This window comes from Phascolarctos cinereus, unplaced genomic scaffold (assembly GCF_003287225.1).
Source record: "Phascolarctos cinereus isolate Bilbo 61053 unplaced genomic scaffold, phaCin_HiC Scaffold_4;HRSCAF=312, whole genome shotgun sequence".
Lineage (NCBI taxonomy): Eukaryota > Metazoa > Chordata > Mammalia > Diprotodontia > Phascolarctidae > Phascolarctos > Phascolarctos cinereus.
In genome coordinates this window covers 44,526,016-44,552,042 of record NW_027555847.1, presented here as the reverse complement: position 1 = coordinate 44,552,042, position 26,027 = coordinate 44,526,016, and the positions used below count along the sequence as shown (strand labels likewise).

General features: G+C 38.1%; 1 protein-coding gene across 2 annotated transcripts in view; it reads right to left on the bottom strand.

Moving 5' to 3' along the window:
* Nucleotides 1–26,027, bottom strand: part of LOC110195628 (contactin-4) — a 1,139,396-nt gene that overhangs the window by 504,939 nt on the left and 608,430 nt on the right. For both annotated transcript variants that reach the window (XM_020968471.2, XM_020968474.2), the window contains one exon: nucleotides 12,272–12,413. In XM_020968471.2, the coding sequence (XP_020824130.1) occupies nucleotides 12,272–12,326 (55 nt within the window). In that variant the 5' untranslated portion in view covers nucleotides 12,327–12,413. The remainder of the gene's footprint in view (nucleotides 1–12,271; nucleotides 12,414–26,027) is intronic.

Here is a 26,027-nt window from a genome sequence, read left to right as displayed (position 1 = left end):
TCTGGAGCTGGAAAGGACCTCAGAGTTCAATTAATCAAAATCTTTCATATTGTAGATGAGAAAACAAGCATCAGAGATGGCATTTGAGAGCAGGATTGCTGGCTTTAGAACTGATGGTCTTTTCCTTCTATCACACTGTCCTCCTAATGGTAACTACTAGAAATCAAAGTAGAGGATTTAACAGGGAAATTTTAGAGTCAGAACATTTCTAGATCCACACTTGATTTCATCCATAATAGAAAGCACAAATGCTCAGGACTATCATAGGAAGTCCAATTTCATTCTCCTCTTTTCATTTCTCATTCTACCCTAAAGTTTGCCCTATTTGTAGTAGCTTAGAAACAATGAAGAAAATACAGGAGGGAAGGATGTCATCCATTTAATGGTTATCGTGGGAAATCTTTGGGCCACAGCTTCATTCTTCATTGCATGTGGATGGTAGCAAATCACAAGGAAATAACACAAATGGACATTTATACATTCACACAGCACTTTACGAAGTATACGAAATACATTACTACATGATAGCCTCCCAGTACCCTTTTCAAATGGGTAGCTCATAAGGGTATTATTACTCCCATTTTACAAAGGAAAAAACTAAGGCCTAGAATTTAAGCTGTAATCACACAGCTAGACAGAATCAGAGGCATAATCCAAATCAAGTCACTCTAGACCCCAAGTTCAGTGACCTTTCAAAATACTGTACAGGGCTACCTTTAAGGTGTTGTGTCTGCAAATTCCCCTTCCGTTTCTCAGGATGTACTAATTTGAAATGAACTATTTAAGAAAGAACTTGCCAGAAAAGGAGTAACCCAAATTAGTAAACCAAAGATTATGCTGCGCAGTCTCTGCTGAATCTGATTTTTGCACATATTTGTGGACACTAGGGAGTGAAGCATTATGGCATAGTATAGAGAACTCTGGATTTAGAATCAAGAGAACAAAAGTTGGAAGCCCCTTGATTACACCTAGGATGTCTAGGTTTCATAGTGGATAAAACACTGGGCCTAGAGTCAAAAAGACTCATCTTTCTGAGTTGAAATCTGACCTCAGACACTTCCCAGTGACACTGAGAAAGTCACTTTGTCTTCCTCAGTTCCTCTTCTGTAAAACGAGCTGGAGAAGAAAATAGCAAAGCACTCCAGTATCTTTGCCAAGAAAACCCAAAAGGGGTCACAAAGAGTCAGACGTGACTGAAATAACTGAACGACAACAATTGTGAATGTGAGCAAGTCACTTGATCTTTCTAAGCCTTAGCAATTCTCATAAAATGAGAATAGCTGTATTAGCATACCTTATAGACACAAAACAACCCAATTTAGGCAAAGCTCATTTCAAAGCCTAAAGTGGTATGTAAATATCAGTTATGGTAGTGATGAAAATGATCATGATCATCATGATGGTAGTGGTGATGTTAATGATGATAATATTGTTGATGATGGTGGTGGTGGTGGTGGCAATTAATGTTGATGATGATGACTTTGTTGGTGATAATGATATTGTTTATGATGATGATGATGATGATGAACCATTAATACTTCATGGAGTGGTTAATTTGATAGATATTCCCTCCCTTCAGCAAACAAAATATAACCTATATATGGACAGTGTGAATGAATATACATTACTGTATATATACATATGCATTGTAAGCATGTAATGCATATATGTATGAGTATACTCTGTCAGATAACATTTAATAATATTATATAAATAGGAGAAATAAGAAGAGATCATTACAAATTTTTTCCCCAAAAGCTTTAGGATAATTTATTTAGCTATTTTTTACATAGAGACACATATTTTATATTCAAATAAATATTTGTGTGTATACACACACATGCATAAGCTTAATCCCCTCATGTGCATATACATGTGTTAATGTATATAATGTAAATTAACAAAATATTTGAGTAAATTACTAAAAAGTGTTTTAAAAATTTCTCAAAATGATTCCCTCTCTCTCCCCCTGTTCGGATACTGTTCATCAGCCATGCTGTAATCTGACACTAGGTTACTACCTTTTAAGCTGTGTGAATTTCCTAGTCTTGCTCTGAAAGCAATTCCAACAGTTCAGGTATGAGTAAATTCAAAGCTTTCAGTCTTTTAGGAATGTGTCTTTTGAGTAACTGCAATTCTAGAGACTCTTAGCCCAACCATTCCTGCTTCTTGAAAGTCGTTACTCTGTTCATTGCTTCTTCAGCTCAGATTTATCTAAACATTTTTGTTTTGACATCAGTTTCTTCACCAACAGTATAAGCACCTTTCTGGCATGTTAATTCGCTTCTTGTATACATGTCATTTAAATGGAGGTAATAGAGTTGGAGTCAGAGAGTTTACATTGATTTTAAAAAAATAAACCTAAGTAGATGAAACTCTGTGCATATTTGAATTTATACCCTTTTTGTGTATTTGAAATGACGTCTTTTTCATTTTAGTTTTTCCCAATGTCTGTGGTTTCTTAAAATTTACCATATTCAGCTTGGTTGAAGACAATCATTCCACTTGTAATATGTCCATTGTAAGTCTTGTAAATCTTTTCTTTTCATTATCTCATCCAATCCAATACAACAAACATGTATTAAGCACCTACTATGTCCGAGACACTGTACTAAATTCTGGGAATACAATTAATCAAAAGGAAGGCAGTCCCTGATCTCAAGGAGTTTACAGTCTAACAGGTGATAAATTAAACAAAAGAGGCAGGAAAATGAGGAGTGGAGGGGGAAGACACCATGGGGTACCCAGCACAGAGGCATCACGTTAAATGGAGTTGAAACTGGGCAGAGTAGCCGATGTGAAGTAAAATGAGCTGAGAGTTCAGTTTCTGCTCTCTGTGAGAGGAGTTTGGGGAGAAGAGACTGAGAGAGCTGGTGTTAATCAAGACTTGAGTCAGCATCATGGTGATGACAAGTTCTTGATTCTATGACTTCTCCATATCTCTACTTGAGTTTCCTAGGCTCTGATCAAGAATCTCAACAGGTTCAAAACTGAATGTATCCAATCCCACCCCACCACCATCCCATATCTAAATACAAAACAAAACACATCTCTACCTCCAAATAATCTCTCTTGACAGTTGATTACATACTCACTTTATCAGTCACCTACATTTAAAAATTTAGATTAATCTTTGACTTTTTTTCCTCTCTCTGTATACCCCTTTCCTTCATGCCATTCAACTTCCAAATTCCATTGATTCTACCTCTGCTGTATTAATCATATTATTCCTTTCTACTTGCATTTCAACAATTCAGTTTTGTGCCTTATTCCCCCTCTTCTAAGTGACTGCACAGTAAGACTTTCAGGAACGATCTGATGCAGAATGAAGTGAGCAGACCAAGAAAGCAATATGCCCAATGACAATGCAAATGGAAAGAACACACACAAAGTACACACAATCAAAAATCAGTGCTGAAAAATTATAAAAGGCAAGTATGCCTTAAAAGAAGAGACATGAGAAGGCATTCCTACCCCACTCCTTTGCCGAGGTGGGAGGTCCACAAATGGGGTACATTGCACATACTTTCAGATATTTTTTAATGCATTTAACATTTAACAAGTTGTGCTGTTTTTTTCCCTCTTTTTTTGGTCTTTTTAAAAATACTGTTTGTTATATGGGGTGGCTTTTAGTCATGGGGGGAGAAAAGAATGGTGGAGGAAAATTATGGTGGTGTAAAATAAAAGGCATCAATAAAACATGCATATGTATATATGCACATTATACATATATGTATACATATATATCATATATGTGCATTGTTATGTATATATACATACAAATACATACATTAGATTAGGATAGAATGAAGTGGAATCTAAAGGAAAAGAACCATTATACAAAGTAATTGAGTGACCTAGGAAACGATATTTCACTGGAGACTTTGGCACTGAAGAAGAGCATTTGAAGAAAGGTCATTAGAGCATCAGTGTGCAGATTATATCAAGGAGGCAACTCCTTTTTTTTTTAAGCTAAGGCAAGTTATGTAACTGTAAAATAATGCAATTACAAACAAATCATACATTCTTGCCCAGCCCATACCCCTACCTCTTAACTCAGCATAAAATGCTTCTTTTTGCTTCGGCATTCAGGAATAATCTAAGCAGGGATATCCCTAGGAAAGTATAGGTCTAAGGGTAAACCACATTTTGCCATTCTCTACCTTGCCCTGTAATATTTTATGTGGGTGAAATCTGATTTAAATATATAGTGCAGGCTTCAAGCAGAAAAGAAGGAAAAATGTCACACAAGGGACAGATATCACTTGAGAAAAAAATGTCTTCAGATCGTCAGCTCCACTCTTGCTTCTGACACCTTAATAATGATGGTAATGGGTCATATGATGACCGTGGGTGGATTTGAACATCTCATATTATTTTTTTAGCACTAACTATTGGCCTCACTATCTCTTCCCGCTCAGTTTCCTCTGGAGTCATTACATATCCCTGTGAAGGCCTGGAAGCCCTCATTTCCAACCCCATCTTACACATAGGTCCTCCTGACAAGATTACCTAGGTTTTAGCTGTTGGTCCATACCTACTCAAAATTATGTCACGAGCTCTCACCAATGTATTTATTTTTATTAGTCAGCAGAGGACACAATTAATAAAATGCCAGCAGTCATTTCTGTGCTCTATAGGAAAAGAGATAAGTTCATCAAATTGATCAGGGGAAACTTGCCTATATGTGGTACGGAATTGGCATCAGGAGACCTGGTTTTGAATCTCATCTTGGGCACATACTAAGGTTGTGATAATTAACAAGCCATTTGTCCTTACTGAGACCCCTATGCAGCATGTATAAAATGATATTAATGATAATAATACTGCTTACCATTTTCTTTTTAGGAAGTGACTTAAAATGCTGTTTTAAAGCATCAGTATTATTACAGTTACACCTACTTAACTACCACACCAATGCAGCACCCTCTGAAGTACAAGGCCCGGGACAATCAGGCCAATTTGCTGTATGTGATGTAGTGATAACTCAATGGAAAGGCCACTGACCCTGGAGGTGGAGGGCCTAGGTTCAAATCTCACCTCTGACACCTATTGTCTATGTGACACTGAGGAAGTCACATAATCTCCCATCACCTTAGTTTCCTCTTCTTTGAAATGAGGAGATCTGGCTAGCTAATTGCTAAGACACTTTCCAATTTTATCTTTGACCCTCTGATCCCATGCCTGTGACATGAAGAACAGACAACATACCACTGTTGCCCGAACAAATCAAAGAGACTAGAAGAAGATTAAACAGTAATGTAAGGGTAGTACAGGAACCAAGATGAACATGACACGTTAGAACAGTTGTCATCTTTGAGGACCACTGTTAATGTTCTCTACATGAGCAGCTTCAAGACCACAGCCTTATGGCACAAGTTTGCATCCCAAAACACCTCTCAAACAGAATCTGGAGGACTCATGACTCCATTTGGGTGGATAATTCTATTTTCCTAGTCTCTAACTTACCCGACTTGATACGGTAGAAATTTCTAGGCATTTCCAGATGTAACACATGCTAAGTTAAGTTGGGAAAATTAGCCATTGTAACTAATGAAGCTGTTAATGTTTTCTCTCCATGAAAAGTCTCAAATATAATGGTTATAAGAAACTAAAGTTCATCAGTATGCCATGTATGTCTGCATGAGACTGTAGAGAGATGGCAAATTGAAAATGTTAAAATCCCTTCTGGTTTCAGTCTATAGATAAATTCTCAAGAGCATTGCTGTCTGTTAAAGTTTTACCACCTTGTAATATTTTTAAATGGTTATGCTATTTTCAGCAAGGATTTCCTCCTACCTTTCTTCCATGGTTAGTTTATTTTCAAGACATCTACAATGTCCCATACTGCTTGTATGTTTCCTGAGTTTTTAGCCCTTGACTCTCTGACTTTTAATCTAGTTATTAGCTCTCTCCTTTCTAAATCTTTCTCCCCATTCTAGACTTCATTTCATGGCCATGGTTGTGACAGGGCATGTAGGAAATGGGAAATCAGCTATCTAGCAACAGAAGACTTTCCAACATGATTGGAAATGCCTCAGCAAAGCAGTTTCTTAAAAAGAGAAACAATACGGTGAAGTAAAATTTAAAAAAAAAATAAGAGAGGAAGTTACTACTATTTGGCATTTGGATAACTATGTGTATGAAGGCTACTAATGAAAAGACTCTCCCACCATTAATTGAATATCTGTTACTCACAAGAGGACAAGTAGTAAGTACTATGTTTAATATTTGGCCTGAATCACTTATAATTTGAGTTCTTCCTCTCAATTGTTGGAGAGAGGAGGGAGGCAGAAGCAGAGAAAAAATTTACAGAAAAGAAAAAGAATCCTCAGAATGAAAACAGTTTAGCTGGCTGCATTGATGGTATAATGCCTGTTTCACTGAGCACTCACCATCCTGGTGGGGGCTCAGGAGTTCTTCAGTGAAAAAAGATGTTTAGAGTCCTGGCCTGAGCTTTGCTGGAATTTTGTGATTCATCAGCTCCACTGTCTCCCAGAGTTGCATTATCTCTGTCAGCATACTTACTGGAGGTCCCATTAAGCACTGTATTAAACCCATGAGGTAGGTGTATAGAAAATTTAAAAAGTTTAAAGAAACTCTTTTCTCCTCTACAAGGCTGGTGGAGGACTACCTATTCTCTCTGAGTATAGGTACTGGCCTCTGACAAGATATTATTCCTGTTGCAAGTTCAAGCTATACACTTAGGATTGACTATTCAACACAGAGCTCCTCGTCATTCATTTCTCTGGGATCATCTGTCAATTCCACAGTCTATCTTCCTTGAATTATACTAGACCTCTTCCCCATTGCCTCCTGCCAGATGCAGCTGTTAACAATGGCAGAGATTTTGCTGAACAAAGAAATGAAATGCCTTCATTTGGGAAGGCTGCAGTTTTTCATAAGACAGGCAATCTTGAAAGATCGAAAACTCTGAGAAAGGAGAAAAATGTAGCCATATTAAAATGGAGACCAACTGAGAAGTACATTGTTTCCATCTAATAAATATTTATTGAACTACCATGTGCAAAACACTACGCTAGTCACTAGGGATACAGAAAAAAAAAGTTAAACAGTCCCTGTTCTCAAGGAACTGGCTATTTTATTGTTGTGGTGGTAGAGAGGAATAAAATATGTGGGCAGATAAGCATATTAACACATGAAGGAGGATGATTTTGTCGGTATTTCAGCCTAGGGAAACCCCTAGCAATAATAGCAAGAATGTCGTCTGGGCCACACAGAGGTTAAGTGACTTCACCAGGGTCACAAAACTTATAAGCATCAGAGGCGTGATGTGAAGTCAGGTCTTCTTGACTTTCAGCCTAGGACACTAACCATTCACTATATTATACTCCTTCCATCTATACATAAATAAATACAAAGTAACTTGAGGAAGGAGAGCGTGCTAACACCTTCTGGGTATAGACAATGATACTAAGAAAGGCTTCATGTAGGAGGTGGAACTTCACATTAGCCTTGAAAGCCTTTAGTTTGAAGAGGTAGAAAGAGGACAAAGTGCATTTCAGGCCTAAGGCCCAGTCTAGGAGTGAGATGGTGAATTGGGGAAGAGTTAGTAGGCCTATTCCAGGGCCCTAGAGATGCTCGTATGTGCAGACATTAGCATGTTTATGTGTACTTAAATTCACAATCAGCTATTACCTCTGTGTGAATTGCCATTGAAATTAGTATTCTAAAACTGATATTGGGCTTTCCCTCCTCTCCAAGATGGGGGAAAATTCACTATATATTGAAATGATTTAAAATAGGTTCTTTTTTTTTTGACATGGGAATGATTCTATATGTGGCTCAGCAAATTATTTTGGATTGTCTACACTCCTACACCCTTCCAATAGTGTAGAAAATGAAAAGCATACCTGAATGCTATGGTTGAATACACATTATATTTTGTGATCTTATAGGTCTGTTTCATCAGCCTCTTGGAGGATGAATTCCCTGACGGTAATTACTGTACTATTTAAAATGAGGAAACTGGAGAATTGTGGAACCCACTAAGGAAAAAAAAATGATTTCTATCCTTAGTCTCCAGGTAGAAAAATCCTAGTTGTGAGTCACCTTGGTACTGAGAGAGGACTAGAAGCTCTCTCCTGTCCTCTCCTATCCTGTGTTACCCTTTCTACTCCTATCTTTTTCTCCCCTCTCATCTCCTCTTTTTTTCTCCTCTCCTGCCCTCCTCTCCCCTACTTTCTCCTATTCTCTCCTCTCTCTTAGACACACACATCTTAGGAAGGTGAATGATCTTGATGGTATCAAGGAGTTAACATACCATACAAAGTTTCTAATCTCTTGGAATTGGTGGTATTGCTTTTGTACTTCTGACGTCCTATCTTGGACTGGAAATTTAATTCAATTCAATAAGTATTTGGTAGGTGCCTATGCTGTGACTGACACTGTCCTAAGCACTGGGGACACACAGACAAAAATGGAAGTCTTTGCCCTCAAGGAATATACATGGGAGGGGGAAACTGTAAAGCAAAAAAAAGGTTGTTCAGTTGTGTTCAACTCTTCGTGACACCATGGACCATACTGTCCATGGTGTTTTCTTGGCAAAGGTATTGGAATGGCTTACCATTTCCTTCTCCACCGGATTAAGGCAAACAGAGGTTAAGTGACTTGATCAGGGTTACACAGCTAGTAAGTGCCTGATTCAGAATTCTTAACTCAGGTCTTTTTGACTCTAGGCCCAGCATTCTATCCAATGATCCACCTCATAATACAAAGAATTGATTGGTGGGGAGCACTAATAATTGGAGGAATTAGCCTAATGGAGGTAGAGAGAAGCCATCTGATGTACTCTGTTTATGCACCAGACCTTGGTTACATAGGAAAGGAGGCAAAGCTTGTTGGAGGTAAAGCTTGAACTGATTACTAATGGAAGTTAGAGATTCTGAGGGTACAGAAGGGAGTTCATTCAAGGGTTTACAAAGGCACAGAGGTGGTAGAAGGAATGTCATGTACTAATCCCCAGAATGATTTGATAAGGACACCACAACAGACTGTAATTCTGAATTTCTTTTTCTTAAATAACCAGGTAGCAAATATATACTACACTGAAAACAAGAAAACATTCAAGGGAAGTCCAAACATAGGAATGAAATCAAGTGAACAGCTGAAAAAAAAGCTGTTCAGAATTCAGAGGACCACACAGTAGGCAAATTAGTAAAATCAAGACAAATCACAAGAAAAAAACCATTAATTAAAGTTTGACTTTGCCTAGTCTAAAGAAGGCATATGTAAAAGAAATATTAATATGATATAAAGTAGAAAACTCACAATGGAGGCTCACAAGGAGAATCAATAAAGCATCTTCAACAATTTGGCCAAGAAATTAGGAAAGATGCATGCCCAGTTCTTAATTTAGTTTTGAATAACTTCTCATATTTACGACTGGAATTCTAGACAGAGTTAAATAACTATTCTTTTGATCATAAACTTTTAATTTTTCTGTACCTTTATAATCCTGTGGGATGGGGAAGGAAACCTGACCACTGATTTCATCAGGAAAGAGAATATTCAGCATGGAAATTCCCTTTTGAGATGCAGCTCTGCAATTTACACATAACAAGCAGACTTAGAACATTTCATGGGATACTGAGAGGGTAAGGGAGTTCTGCCACATGGTAGGTCTTTAGGAAGAAGCAGGGTAATAAACTATAGGTATGTTGTAATGGTTGTATGAACTGGCTTAGATCATAGTATCTGAGGATTATAGATTTAGAGCTGGAAAGGATATTAGAGGTTATTCAGATCCCTTCATTTTACAGGTGAGGAAACTGAAGTCTCATGATTTATTCAAGGTATATTAGTGGCAGAGTTGGGAGTCTACCCAATTCCTGTCTCTCCAAGTCCAGCACTCTAACCTGGACCACACAGCCTCAGATGATGGATGAGGTTTTTTTTTCCTGAAGACTTATAAGGTGCTTTGCAAATATTACTTCATTTGATTCTCACAGCAACCTGGCTAAGTGAATGTTATTATTACCTCAATTTTACAAATGAGGAAACTTTTAAGTGCCTTGCCTATACAGTTAATAAATATCTGAGAAGGGATTGAAACTCAAAACTTCCTGATTCCAAGCCCAGCACTCTATTTACTACTCCACCAAACTGCTTATAAGCCCAGATTTGGAAACTGAATTTACAAATTCAGTGTGAACTTGTTCATATATAGTATATAGCGTTCTCCTGACAAATGTCATTTACTCACATTAATGAAAATGAGCTTGGCATTATGGACAGTAGGAAAACCTGGATTCAAGTCCCACTTCTGTCAATAGACAGTGTGAAAAATCTAATTAGCCTTCTAATAAATGAAAAACAAAAACAAAAACAACTCTCCCCCCTAAAAAAATTAATTGGGTACTTCCTATCCACCAAGCACAGTCTGAGACCTGTAGAAACAACGGGAATACAAATACAAAAACAAAACTGCCCCTTCCCTTAAGGAGATCAGAGTATAATAGTAGGAAACAACAACTACAGGGGGAAAAAAAGGCTTTGGTTTGGGAAGTCCAAGGAAGGTGAATATAACTATAGGGTAGTTCAGTCTTAGGCCTTTCCAGAGACCCTGTTATTAGTGATTTGACTACAGTTTTTAGGGTTCCAGGCAAATCTTAAAGACTATAAAGAGTAGAACCTGCATTAGATGGGAGAGGTTCCTCTTAGGAAATTCCTGAGACACATGAAATCACAGCTATGACCATGCTGTCCCTCACCCAATGATCTCAAAATGGTTTAATTTGCTACCATGTCCTCTGCTTGGTTGGTTCCAGCTTCAATATCAGCATCATCACTGTCATCATCATCATTACCCATCATCATCATCATCATCATCATCATCATCATCATCATCATCATCATTATCATCATCCAACCCCCTCCCACCTCCTGAAGAAGAGCTCATCACCAGGAAACATCATCATGGAAATTGCTTCAGCTCTGGTATTCACATCTCATCAGAACACTCAGTTGCTTCTGCCCCTCCTTCTAAGTCTAGGGCATAGAAAAAATCTCTTCCCAAAAGGCTCATCATTATTCCTTCTGGTGCTTCATTCCCCTTTCAGCTTCCTTTTGTGTACTTTGCTTTCTCCATTAGATTGTAAGCTCCACAAAGGCGGACACTTTCTTTTTTTTCTTATTTGTATCCTGAGTGATTAGCACAGGGCCCTGCATATAGTATGCTCTATGCACATAGGATGACAGAAAGAATCCTAAAATAATTTTCATATTTGGCTATGGAATGTATTTTTGTACTTATCCTATTTTATGTGCTGGTTGGAATATTAGTACATCCAAATAATGAAGCTAACACTCGGATGCCCAATAAAACTCATATCAAATCAAACATTTATTAAATATCTACCATATACAAAGTCCTGCATTAGGCTTTCTGAATACAAAGAGAAAGGAATGAAGTAAAGGGTAAAGGGATTGAACATTTTAACAGCTATTTTAATACAAGTGAGGTTGAGAGTAGTGAGAATACTTATAAACCTTGGGATTAGGAAGTGCTTCAAGCAGAAGAGAACACCTTAATTGAGCAAGAAGGAAACTAAGAATTTTAAGACTTTAAGAAGGGAAATTATATCTATATCTATATAGATATATCTATATATGTATGTATGTATGTATGTATGTATGTATGTATCTATCTATCTATCTATCTATCTATCTTATAAGAATCTAGGCTGTAATCATGAACTTCTCCTTTCTATCCAGTTCTTATGGAGCTAAAGACGAGAATCAAAAGTCAACAAGTTATCCAATGACAAAAATAACCAGAGAAATTCAAAAAATATTAATAAACCAAGGTAACTAGAGGAAATAGTCGAATCAATGCAGTAACTAAAAACAAAGTGGAAATAATTCCTTGATAGTCTTCTATCCACTGATATCCAGAATGGCTATACTACCCACTAGATTTTCTCTATTATTGCCCAATATCTGTGTGAAATTGAGCATCGACATGAACAAAAATAATCTTTTAAAATAGCTTAAAACAACTCTAAATGGGTAAGGATAGATGAGTGAAAACACAACATTTTGCTTTTGGCATTAAATCAGAAAAGAGCCACAGAAAAGGCTATCAATTTGTTGAGTGTGTGCGTGTGTATTCAACAGTGTTAGCTAAAGTTCATCACAGTGACATGGACTCAGGATCTTATCAGTGGCATTGAATGTGAAGACCCACTTTTGAATTAGTGTGAAAGACTGGGGTATTTTTAAATCAAAAAGTTTTAAAATGGCATTTTACCTGCAAGGCACAACATGAATGATTGCAGCACCAGGAGTTCCCATAGCAACCTCATCTTCAGTTTCCGAGGTCAAAGGAGGCTCAAGTCCAATAACTAGTGACTAGAATGGCTGCTTCTTTTGAGTTTTATACAACCTTTAATCTGTGGGAAAGAAAGAGACATTACAATGAAATGTAAGATTACTGTGCCTTGTGTTCCGAGCAATTTAATCTATCCCTGGGACCTAAGTGAAATTCACACCTGAAGGGAAACACACACACACACACACAAACATATGTACATATATATATATATATTTAATGCATATGTGCATGCACATATGTACATACCCGTCTATATATACACAATACATGCGTGTTTTCATGGAAGGAAAGGCCAGATGTTAAAAATCATGGATATGAAGAAATTTGGTCTCCCTTTCTTTTATCTTAATCAACTTTTAGGTCTAAATCTTTCTAAGGTCATAATATAGATTTTGAGCTGGAAGGGATGTCAATCTATCTGGTTATGCTCCCACATTTTACAGATGAGGAAACTGAGGTCCAAGAAAATTAACAAAACGATGGGCATAGGAGGCAGGATTTCAAATCAGGACTTCTGAATCCAAATTCATCCTGTTAGAGGAGACAAGCTAATCTGGATTAGTGGGTACTTCTTCCTTGGTTAAAGGGTCATCCCATTGGAAGACAGACAAAGGGTCTCCTTTTTCGAGGAGCTTTCAAGTTTCAAGAAATTGGTATCGGAAATACCATAGTCACTCACCTTGGTGGAAAGGGAGTCCCTACATTTCTTGAAATTATTTACCTTCTCTTCTCTCAAAAAAAGAGTGGTGGGGGATTTGCCAGTGAGCAAGAATAGCCAAGGAAGGCACTGTAGCCTCCTGAATAGGGGTCTGACATCAGGAAGATTTGGGTTTAAGATCTGCCATTGACACATATGGCCGTGTGTCCTTTGCTCACGTTACTAAACCTCTCAGAGTCCTAGGTAACTCTTAAACATGACAAATTTCAAAACAATTTCTAATCTACATGGACGGAAGGAGCTTCCTTGTCAAGCATTCCCTTCAGCACTGAAGTCACAGTTCAATTCCTTATGCACCCCTCCATATGTGTTTTATATTGTTGAAGGCTATATAGAAGTGTATACCAGTCACCCACATACAAAATTGAGGCAGGCTTTGAAAATGAAATATGGCCAAGCATACAAATGTATCTCTTCTCCCCATCCCCACCCTGCACTATTTCCCTTCCCCAGTCCTTCACCATGGACTAGGAATCATTCATTACCGAAGAGGAGATGAAAAGCAATAGAAAGTCTGCTTGTTGCACCTAGCAGAGATCTGTCCTGTGGATGCAATAGCCCTGGAGAATGGCCTGAGCTGATTAAGGTGATGAATCAGAGCAAAGGTTGGCAGAGGAACAGTGAGCTGCTCTTTTCCTTTTAAACTAAGCTCTGGAACAAAGATGCTCTCCAGCGAAAGGAGGAACTTGCCAGAGCCCTGAGCATCATTAAAAGCTTCCTCTTGTTTCAGTTAATGAAGCATACTGTGGGCTGAGCCTCATAGATACCTTCCCTAGGATTACAGATGAAGAGCTGGGCAGTGATATTCTGGAGCCTGCTTCTATTGGTTCATGAGAGCCCATTGTTAAATTTTCAGTGTGGACATTTTCACCTTAGAAATTGGTAAATAGGAGCAGCTAGGTGGTGCAGTAGATAGAGCTCCAGCCTTGGAGTCAGGAGGACCCGAGTTCAAATCTAGCCTCAGACACATAACATTTACTAGCTGTGTGACCCTGGGCAAGTCACATAATCCCAATTGCCTCACCACAAAAAAAAAAAAAAGCAAAAACCAACAACAATAAAAAGAAATTGATGAATATTACAAAACAGGGCTAGATTTCTTGTTTTGTTGATTTTCCAGACTTAAGTAAATGCTGGAAAAAATGTTAAAAATGTGAGTTGAACTTATAAATGTGTCATTTATAATTTTCTTTTGAAAGTCAGTTGTTAAACATTTATCAGTACATCTCTGACTAGCAGAGACCTCAGAGGTCACCTAGCCCAATGTCTTCATTTTTACAGATGAGGACACTGAGGCCCGGAGAGGTGAAGTGATTTGGCCGAAGTCGTATTAGTAGGAAATAGAAGAGTAAGAATTCAAATTCACATTCTGTGAACATCTATGGACCGAGCCCATCTGCTTAATCTCTGTCTCAGTTTCTTCAAATATAAAATGGGAAACATAATAGCAGCACCTGTCTTGTAGATTTGTTGGGAGAATAAAGAAGTATATTTCTAAAGCACTTAGCATGGTGACTGGTATATAGATGTGATATAGAAGTCCCTATTATTATTAATCATTGTTATTGTTAGCCCCAGAATATTGTTATTCATTGCACCCTGCTCTTTGAGAGTGGAGAATATGAAAAGAATCTTACCAATTAACAGTTAGCTATCTCAGCTCCACTGGTAGTTCTTCCCAAGGTTAAGTTGAAACCTTTCTATGCCTGAATATGTTTCCTATTAGTATACAAGTGCTGTGAGCATAGGGACAATTTTGTGTGTGTGTGTTTTGCCTTTCTCTCTTTCCCCAGTACCAAGGACAGTATCTATCACAGAGTGTAATAAGTTCTCTTTGATTGATTTGTCAAATGGAGAAAGAATGGCTGTTTCAGGAAAGTAAATGGATACAGCACAAAATACATGCTTTAAAAAAAACCTTGTGATTAAGTTAAATCACTATGAAAATTCTAAAGCATCATTAAATAATTGATAGAATCATCAGATCTTGAGCTTGGAGAAACTTCAGAGGTCATGTAGACCAAGGTGTCTATGAAATTTTAAAAAATGATACCAGTATTTCAATATAATTGGTTTCCTTCACAATCATATGCATTTTGTTTTACACATTTATAAACATTGTGCTGAGAAGGCATTTATCGGCTCCACCAGACTGTCAAAGGACTCTATATCACATTAAAAAAAAATGTTAAGAACCTCTAATATAGACTAACTTCTTCATTTTTCCATTGAGAAAACCGAGGCCAGGGTTATTAAGTGACTAATCCAGGGTCACATAGATAATAAATGTCCTCACTCAAAAAGAGTTATTGCAATCCCTAGCATTTACAAGCTCTGGTGACCCACTGTTACTTGCTTCCAAAACAGTATTCCTAAGGAAGAGACTTGCAGGGATTTAGGCCACATTAAAATAGATGGCAGCAGAAGGCAGGCTAATCTAGTACTCTCAGCATTAAAAACAAAAGGTATGGACACTGAGAGAGGTCTCTCATTTACAAGGCAGATTGTATAGGTAATAGAAACTGAAGTAGTTTCATTAAAGTGTTTTCTTCCTGTTTAGGCTCTTAAATTGTCCCATTTCGATAAAACCAGCCTTAACATTCTGTGAAGAAAGAAAGAATCCTTTATTTTGTTTCTGCTGAAGAGGCTGTACGAGGTTGGGGACAGAGAGAGAATGTCTCTTAATTGGACGACTTCTGATAGTCTTCTGACGTGCCTGGTGATTAGGACAATTTTAAACAAAGAGGAAGTGCTGATCAATGAAAACTAATAATGTATTAAGCAAATGATCAGAGTATTAATAATTAATTTTACAAGAGAAATGTCATCACAGACCCTGACAACTGATCTATAATGTTAAGCAATCTCTTGCAGTAATTAAAATGTATCCATTTACATGATAAAGACATAATATGTGGCAAGATGCCGTTTATGGTTTGTGTTCTATGAACAACCATCCATAGGTGTATAAGGAAACTGAGACCAAAGAACCCAATGTGAGCTTTTATTTATATTTAGCTAGACAGAGTTCACACTGACGTCTTGGAAGTAATGGAGGGACTGGCCATTGTTTATCTTTTCTTTGTGTAGACACCATGCAGACTGAAAGGATCTAAACAATCCAAGTGTTCTCACTGCACTCAGGTATGGGGCACTCAGTCATAGATTATTCTGATTCAGAGCAGAAAGGGACCTTAAAGGTCAGCTTGTCCAACACCTCCGTTTGTAGGAGAAACCAGTTCATGGGGAGATTCAGTGTGCTGCAGACAGGTACCAGTGTCAGGGCCATAATTCCCAGGTCCTTTCTATGCTTCACTGGCTCCTAGGCCCTTACTGGCATTGTAGTCTGAGAACCCGGGCTCAAATCCAGCTTCTTTCACTGATTCCTTTGTAACCCTGGGACAAGTCACTTAACCTCTTTGTTCTCAGTTTCCTCACCTGTAAATGAAGGGGACAGACTATATTCCCTATAAGGCCCCTTCCCAACTGAAATCTATTACCCTATGTGTTCCTATGTGTATCTCAAGGGCTTACCACAGTGTTAGAAGAAAGGAAGGAAGGACGGAAGGAAGGAAGGAAGGAAGGGAAAGGGAAAATTGGTTTTTTTTTTGGCTAGGCAATGAGGTTAACTGACTTGCCCAGGGTAACACAGCTAGTAAGTGTTATGTGTCTGAGGCTGGATTTGAACTCAGGTCATCCTGAATCCAGAGCCAGTGCTCTATCCACTGTGCCACCTAGCTGCCTGAAGGAAGGGAAAGGAAAGGAAAAGAAAGGAAAGAAAGTAAGGAAGGAAAGGGAAGAGGGAAAGAAGGAAGGGAAAAGAAAGAAAAGGAAAGAAGGAAGGAAAGGGAGGAAGGAAGGATGAAAAGAAGTAAGAAGGTGGAAAGGAAAAGAAGGAAGGGAAAGGAAAGGAAAGGAAAGGAAAGGAAAGGAAAGGAAAGGAAAGGAAAGGAAAGGAAAGGAAAGGAAAGGAAAGGAAAGGAAAGGAAAGGAAAGGAAAGGAAAGGGAGGAAAGGGAGGAAGGAAGGAAGCAAAAAAGAAAGAAAACAAACATTTATTAAGTGACAAATACATGTCATATGCTTTACAAATATAATATCATTTGATCCTCACAACAACCCTGAGGAGAAGGTGACATTATGCCCAGTTTACACTTGAGGAATCTGAAGCAGTCAGAAGTCAATTGACTTGTCCAAGGTCACTCAGCTAGCAAGTTCCTGAGCCTGGATTTGAATTCAGGTATTCCTGATTTGAAGCCCAGTACTCTCTCCACTATGCCACCTAGTTGCCTCTAAGTTGATACATATTTAAGTTTTTAGCTAGTCAGTCAATACAAATTTATTAAGTGCTTACTGTGAGCCAGATGCTAACTAAATGCTTAGGATACAAAAGCAATGAAGTCCCTATTTTTCAATAACTAATAAATTCATTTCTTTTTTCATTTATTCATTCTATCACAAACTGTTGTAATTTTCAGGATAAACTCAGAAAGGAGACTTAAAAACAACCCAGATACCACCTTTAAGCTTTTGGTACATTATGAATGGTTCTGCTATGTCTGACACAAAGCAGAGATACATAGCGTTGTGACCTTGCCTTCAAATTAAATCCATACATTTTAGGAATGGGGCAGGGAACTGACATAGGACTCAGTTGCTGTATTAACCTCATCAGTGGTAAACAGATAACTGAGATTATCCCATCAAACTTGACAGTCCTACTGCCCCCAATGGCCCAGAGATGCAAAGACATGTTGAAGACCCTAGTTAAAGCCTAAGACAAAATCAGGAGACATACTATGCATATTTCTGTAGTGTTTTTCTTCTTCTTCTCTGATAGCTCAATTTTCCCCACCAATTTGAGACAATCTCAGTCCATGGTCCCCAGGTTGCAAGCAGTCTTTTTCATGATTTGTCACTTCAAATCCTATTGGTTCCATTCATTTGATTCTCTTAAATATATACATATATATATATATATATATACATACACACACACACACACACACACACACACACACACACATACATACACACATATCTATCTAGACAATGAACTTCTTGATGCCTCTGGCTAATCAATTAAAGAACTCCACTGTTGTTAAAAAATACTAAGTTGGAATCTCAATGTATGGAGATCCACTTTAAGAAAAGTTGGCTGGAGACAGATTGGGTAAAGGGGCTGAGACTATGTGCAATCATTTTTTTTTCCCTCTGTAGTCCCATAACATTTTCCATGCTGCTCCTTTTCAGGAAAAAAAAAATTGGTGCAATGATGGGAGGCCACAGTGAAATCTGTAGAATATTTTAACTTTTATTGAAGCAAGTTTAACATGTCGGGAATGCTTTAGCTACTATCCTAGCTACAGGCTGAATCTGCTATGTGTAGTCTAATGAAGCTAAACGTAGAATTCACCTCTAGTAAGCTGTTTGCTAGGGGAGGTTTTCTTTAGCCATGACAACACATGAAACATATAGACATTTAAAATGGTGCACAAGCCTATTGCATCCCCTTCTGCTTCCACTATCATCATGGAGGGTAACATAACAAAAAATGCAAACGTGTTAAGATTTTTTTTAGGAGATAAAAACATTTACTTAACTGGAGAAACTCTAACTTGTGAAATCCTTGTCCAATGATAAAATATGGGAAATCAAACCATGTTAATATTGACATTTGCACAATAAATGAAACCACAAGGCAAAAGGAAATTGCAGTTAGATGGAGAGGTGCTTTAGTCAATAATCTGTCCTTGGAGAGGTAGACAAAAGATTTGGCAGAAATTATTTCATCATGCATGCAGGGGAAATGAAACATCATTTCAGAGAATACTTTGTTGCATCATCTTGAAGTACATGTGATAAACATAATCAATCAATTAACAAGTATTTATTAAGCATTTACAATGGCCATCACAAAAATAATTGATGCCTATGTTCTACCATCTGCTATAGAAGATAATGAGGGAGAGAAATTATATAGTAAGACCTGGTCGAGGTCCTCCAAATGAAGTCAACATTTACCTTGATCCTAAGTGACTTCAACAAGAAAATGGGCACAGGAGATTGTGACAAAAAACCAAATATTTGTATGGATCAGGTTTGAAGGATGAAAGAGAATAATTACTTGTTGAATAGTCGGAAATCTGATACCTGTACATACACACATATGTATATACTATATACATATAGCACACATATATATTATACATGTATATAGAGAGAGACAGAGAGAAGCAAAGAGAGAGAATATTTTCTTCTAGAAGAGTGTTGACAGATGGAAGGCATTGGACATGGCAAACACTGAACAAGATTATAACAAATTTATTCTACTTTAACAGAAAGAAAATCACTATTAGAATCATATGTCAGTGCTTCAAGGAAGGGTCAAAGTGAACATAAAATTAGAAGAAAGACTAAAGATGAAAAGAAGATATTGTAAATAATTATAAAAGTTTTTATCGAATCTATTCAAATGAATCATTGATGGAAAATAGAGGGAAATGGAAAAAAAGCAAAAAGAAAGACTGTTGCTTATCACCATTTCCTGCAAAAGCTTAACTGATGCAAAGCAGTTGCCACAATTAAGAGGTAAAGAGAGCGCCACATTGTGGGGTAAAGCAGAGAACGATGTGCCCTGCCCTCTAGAAGATTACAGCGTCGCTGGGATGATTGACTAAATGCACAGAGTACAGGGAGTAGAGGCAACATAAGTGCCAAATGGTGGTATAGACAGAAAATTTGAACTAACTCCTGGATAAGATTGGTGGAGAGAAGAAGACTGCTGCCACATCTAATGCATGTAATATTCAGATGAACATAAATTGCATAGGCTAAGAAGGCATGGCTGGGTTGTGATCTGTATCACTGAAGGGATTATTCACTTCAATGAGATCATATAGTGAATGAAGTGTAGAAGACCTCAGATTATGGGTACACTGTGCATGGCCCCTGAGGAAGAGATATGCCAGGAGGCAGCCTGAGAGCCTTCCATTTACCCCAAAGGAATCACTTTCATCTGTCTTAGCATAAGGAATCTTCTACCTCCTGCTGGCAGCCCAATTTCCCAACAGGGATATGGAGAACCTATGACGCAAAGAAAAGCAACCCTCCCATTTACTTCAGCCCTCCCGTCTCCTGCTGTACCTGACCTTTGAGGGTAAAGAAGTGGTACTCTTCACTTAATGATGACTATTCTCACTCCTGCTCATAACCTTCACATTCCAATGACTCTGAACTTCTGCACATTATGATCCAAACCCCACTCAACACTCCCTACCATCCAATCCCTCATTTCCATCCTCATCTCCACACTTCAAAGCTTCATCCAAACTCCCCTCAGTGCTTCCATTGTGCCTTTTGGAATGCCTGTTCCATAGATAACAATTGTCCCTTCATCTTGAATCCTCTCCCATTCCATCCATCTATTAGTTCTTACTGAAACCTGGCTTTCTCTTAATGACACAGCTTCCCTGACACAGTACTTTCCAGTACTGGCTGTACCTTGATTATTTTCCTTAGTTCATAGGTTGAGGTATGGGAGTAGGAATACTCTTTGCTCCTCATTGCCACTTTCAGGTTCTCCTCCTTCCTCTTTTACTTGGTAGCCTCTTTTCCTTTAATATTCATGCTATTTATATTTATCACCAACTCAAAGTCCTGGTCTAGAGACTCACGGGTCACTCCCTTTCCTTCCTTAATGAGTTCCATACCAGGGCCACAATGTTTCTCTCCTCTCCAATCTCCATTCTCATACTAGGGGACTTCAACATGTATATTGATTTTCTCTCAAATACCTTAAATACTCAATTCTCCAACCTACACTCCTCCCATGAGCTAAACCTAGCTCCCATGAGCTCCCAAGAGCTACCCCACCTCAGCCACACACAAAGATGGTTATAACCTTGATTTTGACATCATCCACATATGTACCACCTCCATGTTCAAGAATTCTGAATCTCCTTTATTTGACCGTAATCTATTGGCTTTTCATCTCTCTATCCGACCTTCTTTACATAATCTTACTCTTCATTCTTACCATGATTTCCAATTCTTTGATGCTTTTTCCAGATCATCTCCCCTGCACTAGCTACATTCTTGTCTTCTCCCCATCTTGATTCCTTGGTGAACCAGTTCAACTCTACACTGTATTTCTCCCTTGAACCCTTGGCCCCTTTGGCATATTGCCAGTTACTCCCAGTCAAGTTTCATCCTTAGATTACTCCCACCATTTGTCAACTTTGTGCCTACACACACACTCCTGAACAAAGATGGAGGAGAAAAATCACCCAGTTGTTCTGGGTCCACTATAAACTTATGTTACATTGCTTCAAATGAACTGCTAGGTAATCCTACTATACCTCCCTAATCAACTCACTATACCATTCTTCACAGCAGCTCTTCCAAACCTTTTCATCTTTCCTCAATCCTCCCATGGCTCCCTCTACCCCTACTTTCTCAGTGGAGAATATTGCCTAATAGTACACAGGAAAAAAATGAGGCCATTTGCCATGAACTCTCTCTTTTCCCCTCTTCATCATCTCCTATCACTCAGATACCTTCTGCCACTTTCTCCTCCCTTCACCCCCATTTCACATGATGAAGTGGTCTTGCTCCTACCAAGGCTACTCCCTCTAGCTGTTTGCGTAATCCCATTACTTCCCATCTCCTCCAACAGACTGCTCCCTCTGTTCACTTATTTTCCTCACTATCACTTATTTTCAGTCTTTCCATCTCTACTGACTCATTTCCTACTGCCTACAGAAATGCCGAAATCTCTATCTTACAAAACAAAACAAAAACTCATTTGATCCTTCCATCCCTGCTAACTATCATCCTATTCCTCTTCAGCCTTTTATAGCTAAACTCCTTTGAAAAGACCATTTACATTAGGTACCTTCACTTTCTTTCCTCTCAGTCTCTTCTTAATCTCTTATAATCTGGCCTTCAACACCTCATACTTGGACTGTTGAAATAGCCTGCTTGGGGCTGGAGGGGTGTCAGTGTACCTCATGTTTCTCCCTACTCCAAACTCTGTTTTATTCATCCAGCAAAATGATTTTCCTAAAATGCAGGTTTGATCATGTCACTCTCCCCTGACCCCACTTCTATTCAATAAACTCTAGGGGCTTTCTATTGCTTCTAGAAAGAAATACAAAATGCTTTGTTTGGCTTTCAAGGGGTCTTTATATCCTTGTCCCCTCCTACTTTTCTAGTCTTTTTACAACTTAGTCCCGGATACACAATCTTTGATGCGGTGACACTAGCCTCTTGGCTGTTCTATGAAGAAGACATGCCATTTCTTGGCTCTAGGCATTCTCTGTGGTTGTCCCCCATGCCTGGAATGCTCTCTCTCTGTTCTAAACACTGACCTCCATGGCTTCCTTTAAGTGCCAACTAAAATCCCATTTTCTAGAGGAAGACTTCCCCAACTCTTTTAATTCCAATGCCTTCCCTCAGCTAATTATTCCTTATTTATCATGTATATAGCTTGCTTTGTGTATATTTGTTTGCATGTTGTCTCCCCATTAGATTGCAAGCTCCTAGAGGTCAGGGACTATCTTTTGCCCCATTTGTATCCTCAGCACTTAGCACAGTGCCTGGCGCATAATAAGCAATTGATAAATGTTTATTAAACTGAGCTGAATTTCCAAAATATGGTACTCATGTCTGTGACTGAATACTTCTCAACACCATCTCTCTTCATGTAAAACAAATTGAATGCCAATAATGAAAATAAAAGACGCATTGTATAATATTTATACCCTACGGTGTAGCACATATTTCTGAGCTGAGATGTTGTCAGGCAACTATATTTCATTAGTGTTAATTTGGAAGTGTTCTAATGACAGCACACTGTGAATAAGTTCTTGTTTCTGATTCCATACACCCCACCCCCAAGTGTAAGAACAACATGAACATTTGTTTCCTGAATAATTATCATTTAGTGTATTGCCTTTCCTAAGGATGGAATTTTAAAAGGATGTCCCCCAGTTCCCTGTTGGGTAGTAGAACATTTTTCTGGCTTTATAATTAGCTAATGAGAGGGTATAGTTAATCACAACAGTGAGGAAGCAGCTAATAGAAATGGAAGCTACGGATAAAAATCAGTTCTCTTTGAAAGCACCCAGCATACCCTTTCATGCAAAAAAAAAAAATAACTTGCAAACAACTCATGAGGATAAATCTATTAATCAACCAATATTTACTGAGTATCACTTTACAGAAGCCACTGAGCTCAATATCACTGAAGATGCAAAGAAAAAGAAGATGTAACCCCCTGTTCTCTGTGGTATTACAATATGGCTGGGCAGGTTGGTTAAACACACAAACAGTACTGGAGAGAGTAAGGCAACATAATTCCCAAATGAATGATAATGACAAACAATCTGAGCTAATGCCTGGATAAGGTTGGTAGTGGCAGCAGGGCAGGTGACACATACTATGTAAAGAGTAAATTTTGTCGAATAGCTCTTCAGCTCCTTTATTGACCAGAACCTTTTATCAACTGGATCTTTTACTCTGAATTTATTAAAAAAAGGAAGTAAGGAGGATTAGATTCTGTTTAACCTCTCTTGTATTCTCCTGTTGCTTAGAGAGTCTAATAACATTCAACAAATTATAAGAAAAAGAAAAAAAAATGATGATTCCAAACATTAAGGAGTCTGGACCAGAAAACAAAACAAAACAAAACAAAACAAAACAAAACAAACAAAACAAAACAAAACAAAACAAAAAAAGAACCAAGGACCAAAAAAATAAAACTAAAGGGCAATGAGTATATAGGGGAAAGAAGAAGGGTGAAGAAAAAGTACAAACCTGATAAATCTTCCACAATAACCAAGAGTTGGTCCTAGCCAAGATGGAGTCCATCATTTTCAGACACCTTATGTAAAGAGGCATCTCTATGGCTGGTTTAGGATAGGCTCAGCAAGCAAGTACTCACTCCCAACCAAACAAGACTTTTGGGAACAGTGGAGCTCTAAGGTCAAATGAACCAAATATATCCTATCTACCTCTCCCCTAGATATATTTGAAGGGCTTTTTTTAAGATACAAAAATAGGTCTGTCACCTGTAGCATTTTTTATACAGAAACACAATGACTATATTAGGCAGAAATCCATTAGAACAACAAGCAATAATCAATATCTCATCATTTTAGTTACTGAAGGCAATCTTTTATGAGGTCTTTTCTCCCCCACTGAGAACACCTGGAATTGTACATGAGGACTCTTCGCCTTTTGAAAAATCTTCAATAATTTCCTTATAGCCTATGCCCATTAAAACTTTAAACCTTTCAAAAATCTGATTTTAGATTCATTTTTCCTTAGAGAATCATAGCCCCTTCAGGCAATAAAGCTCTGAGTTTCATACTTGGAAGGACTCATCTACATCAAACAAAACAGCTATGCTGGGGAGCTAGCTTTGAACTTAGAGAGCCTGGGTTCAAATCCTGACAATATTTCTTACTAGTGTGACCTGGGGAAGGGGGCTGTTGGACTAGATGACTCTTAATGTCCTTCTAGCTGTTGATACTAAGACCATAGAATATATGTGTATATATGTAAACACACAGAGATATGTGTTTATGTGTGGGTGTACAAATATGTGTGCATATGTATATATGTATACATGTATGCTTTTAAATTTCTCAATTCATCAAGACTCAATTCATCAAGGAAGTGATGATCATCTGCTTCAAGAAGTTTTCCTTCTTTACCTTTACCCCATCAAGGATTATAGGAACTGGTGTGAAATTTTGGAAAGAACAGTTGAAAAGGTATGAACAACTCTGTTGGAAGTATAAGAATCACAGTTCAGTGGAAAGCTCTTAAGACTAAGGTTAAAAGCATCTGGTTTCTAATTGTAAGTCTGCCACTTATTACCTGTGTGACCCTGGGTAAGTCACTTAATATCTCTAGGGCTTAGCTTCCTCATCTATGAAATGAGAGGGCTATCCTTGATGACCATTATGGACTTTGCAGATCCATTTTCCTAGAATATGGTCGAATGAGAAAAGATCTTAGAAATCATCTAATCCACCTCCCTCATTATTCACATGAGGAAAGGACAGAGAGGAACGTACTGAAACTCACAGAGCTAGTGAGGCAGCTAGGGGCTGCCACAGTACACAGAACATTGGGCCTGGAGCTATTAAGATCTGAGTTCCTATCCTGCCTCAGTTACTAGTTGTGTGATCTTGGGAAACTCACATAACCACTATTTGCCTGGGTTTCTTCGCATGTAAAGAGGGATAATAATAATAGCACCTACCTCCCATAGTTATTGTGAGGAGCAAATGAAATATTATAAAATTGCCCAGGGGTAGCTAGGTGGCACAATAGAAGAATGCTGGGTGTGGAATCAGGAAGATCAGACTCATGGGTTCAAATCTTGTCCCACAAAATTACTAGCAGTGTAACTTAACACAAGGGCAAGTTACTTAACCCTATTTGCCTCAGTTTTCTCATCTGTTAAATGAACTGAAGAAAGAAAGGGCAAACCACTCCAGTATCTTGCCCAAGAAAACCCCAAATGGAGTCCTGGAGAATCAGACACAACTAAAAAATGACTCAGCTCAATTCAACTATTAAATTGTCTTGCACATGGTAAGTACTACACAAGTGTCAGCTATTGTTGTTGCTGTTATGTGGAGGAGCATAGACTTAAAGCCAGGTTTTCTGGCTTTTGAACTTGAAGTTCAATTTTATTTCCACTCAGGCTCTCTGGTTGAAACATTTTTCACACCTCTCTAAAGGAAGAAATTATGTTCACCATGCTATGTTACTTAGTCTATCCTGGATTTACTTTTCAATAGTAGAAGAAGCATTTTCCAATTGAACAACTGGCAAGTATTTATTAATTAAGAACTTAATAGATGAGGATTATGCTAAAAGCTAGAATTATGAAGTCAAGGTTCTTATTCTCTCTCTCTCTCTCTCTCTCTCTCTCTCT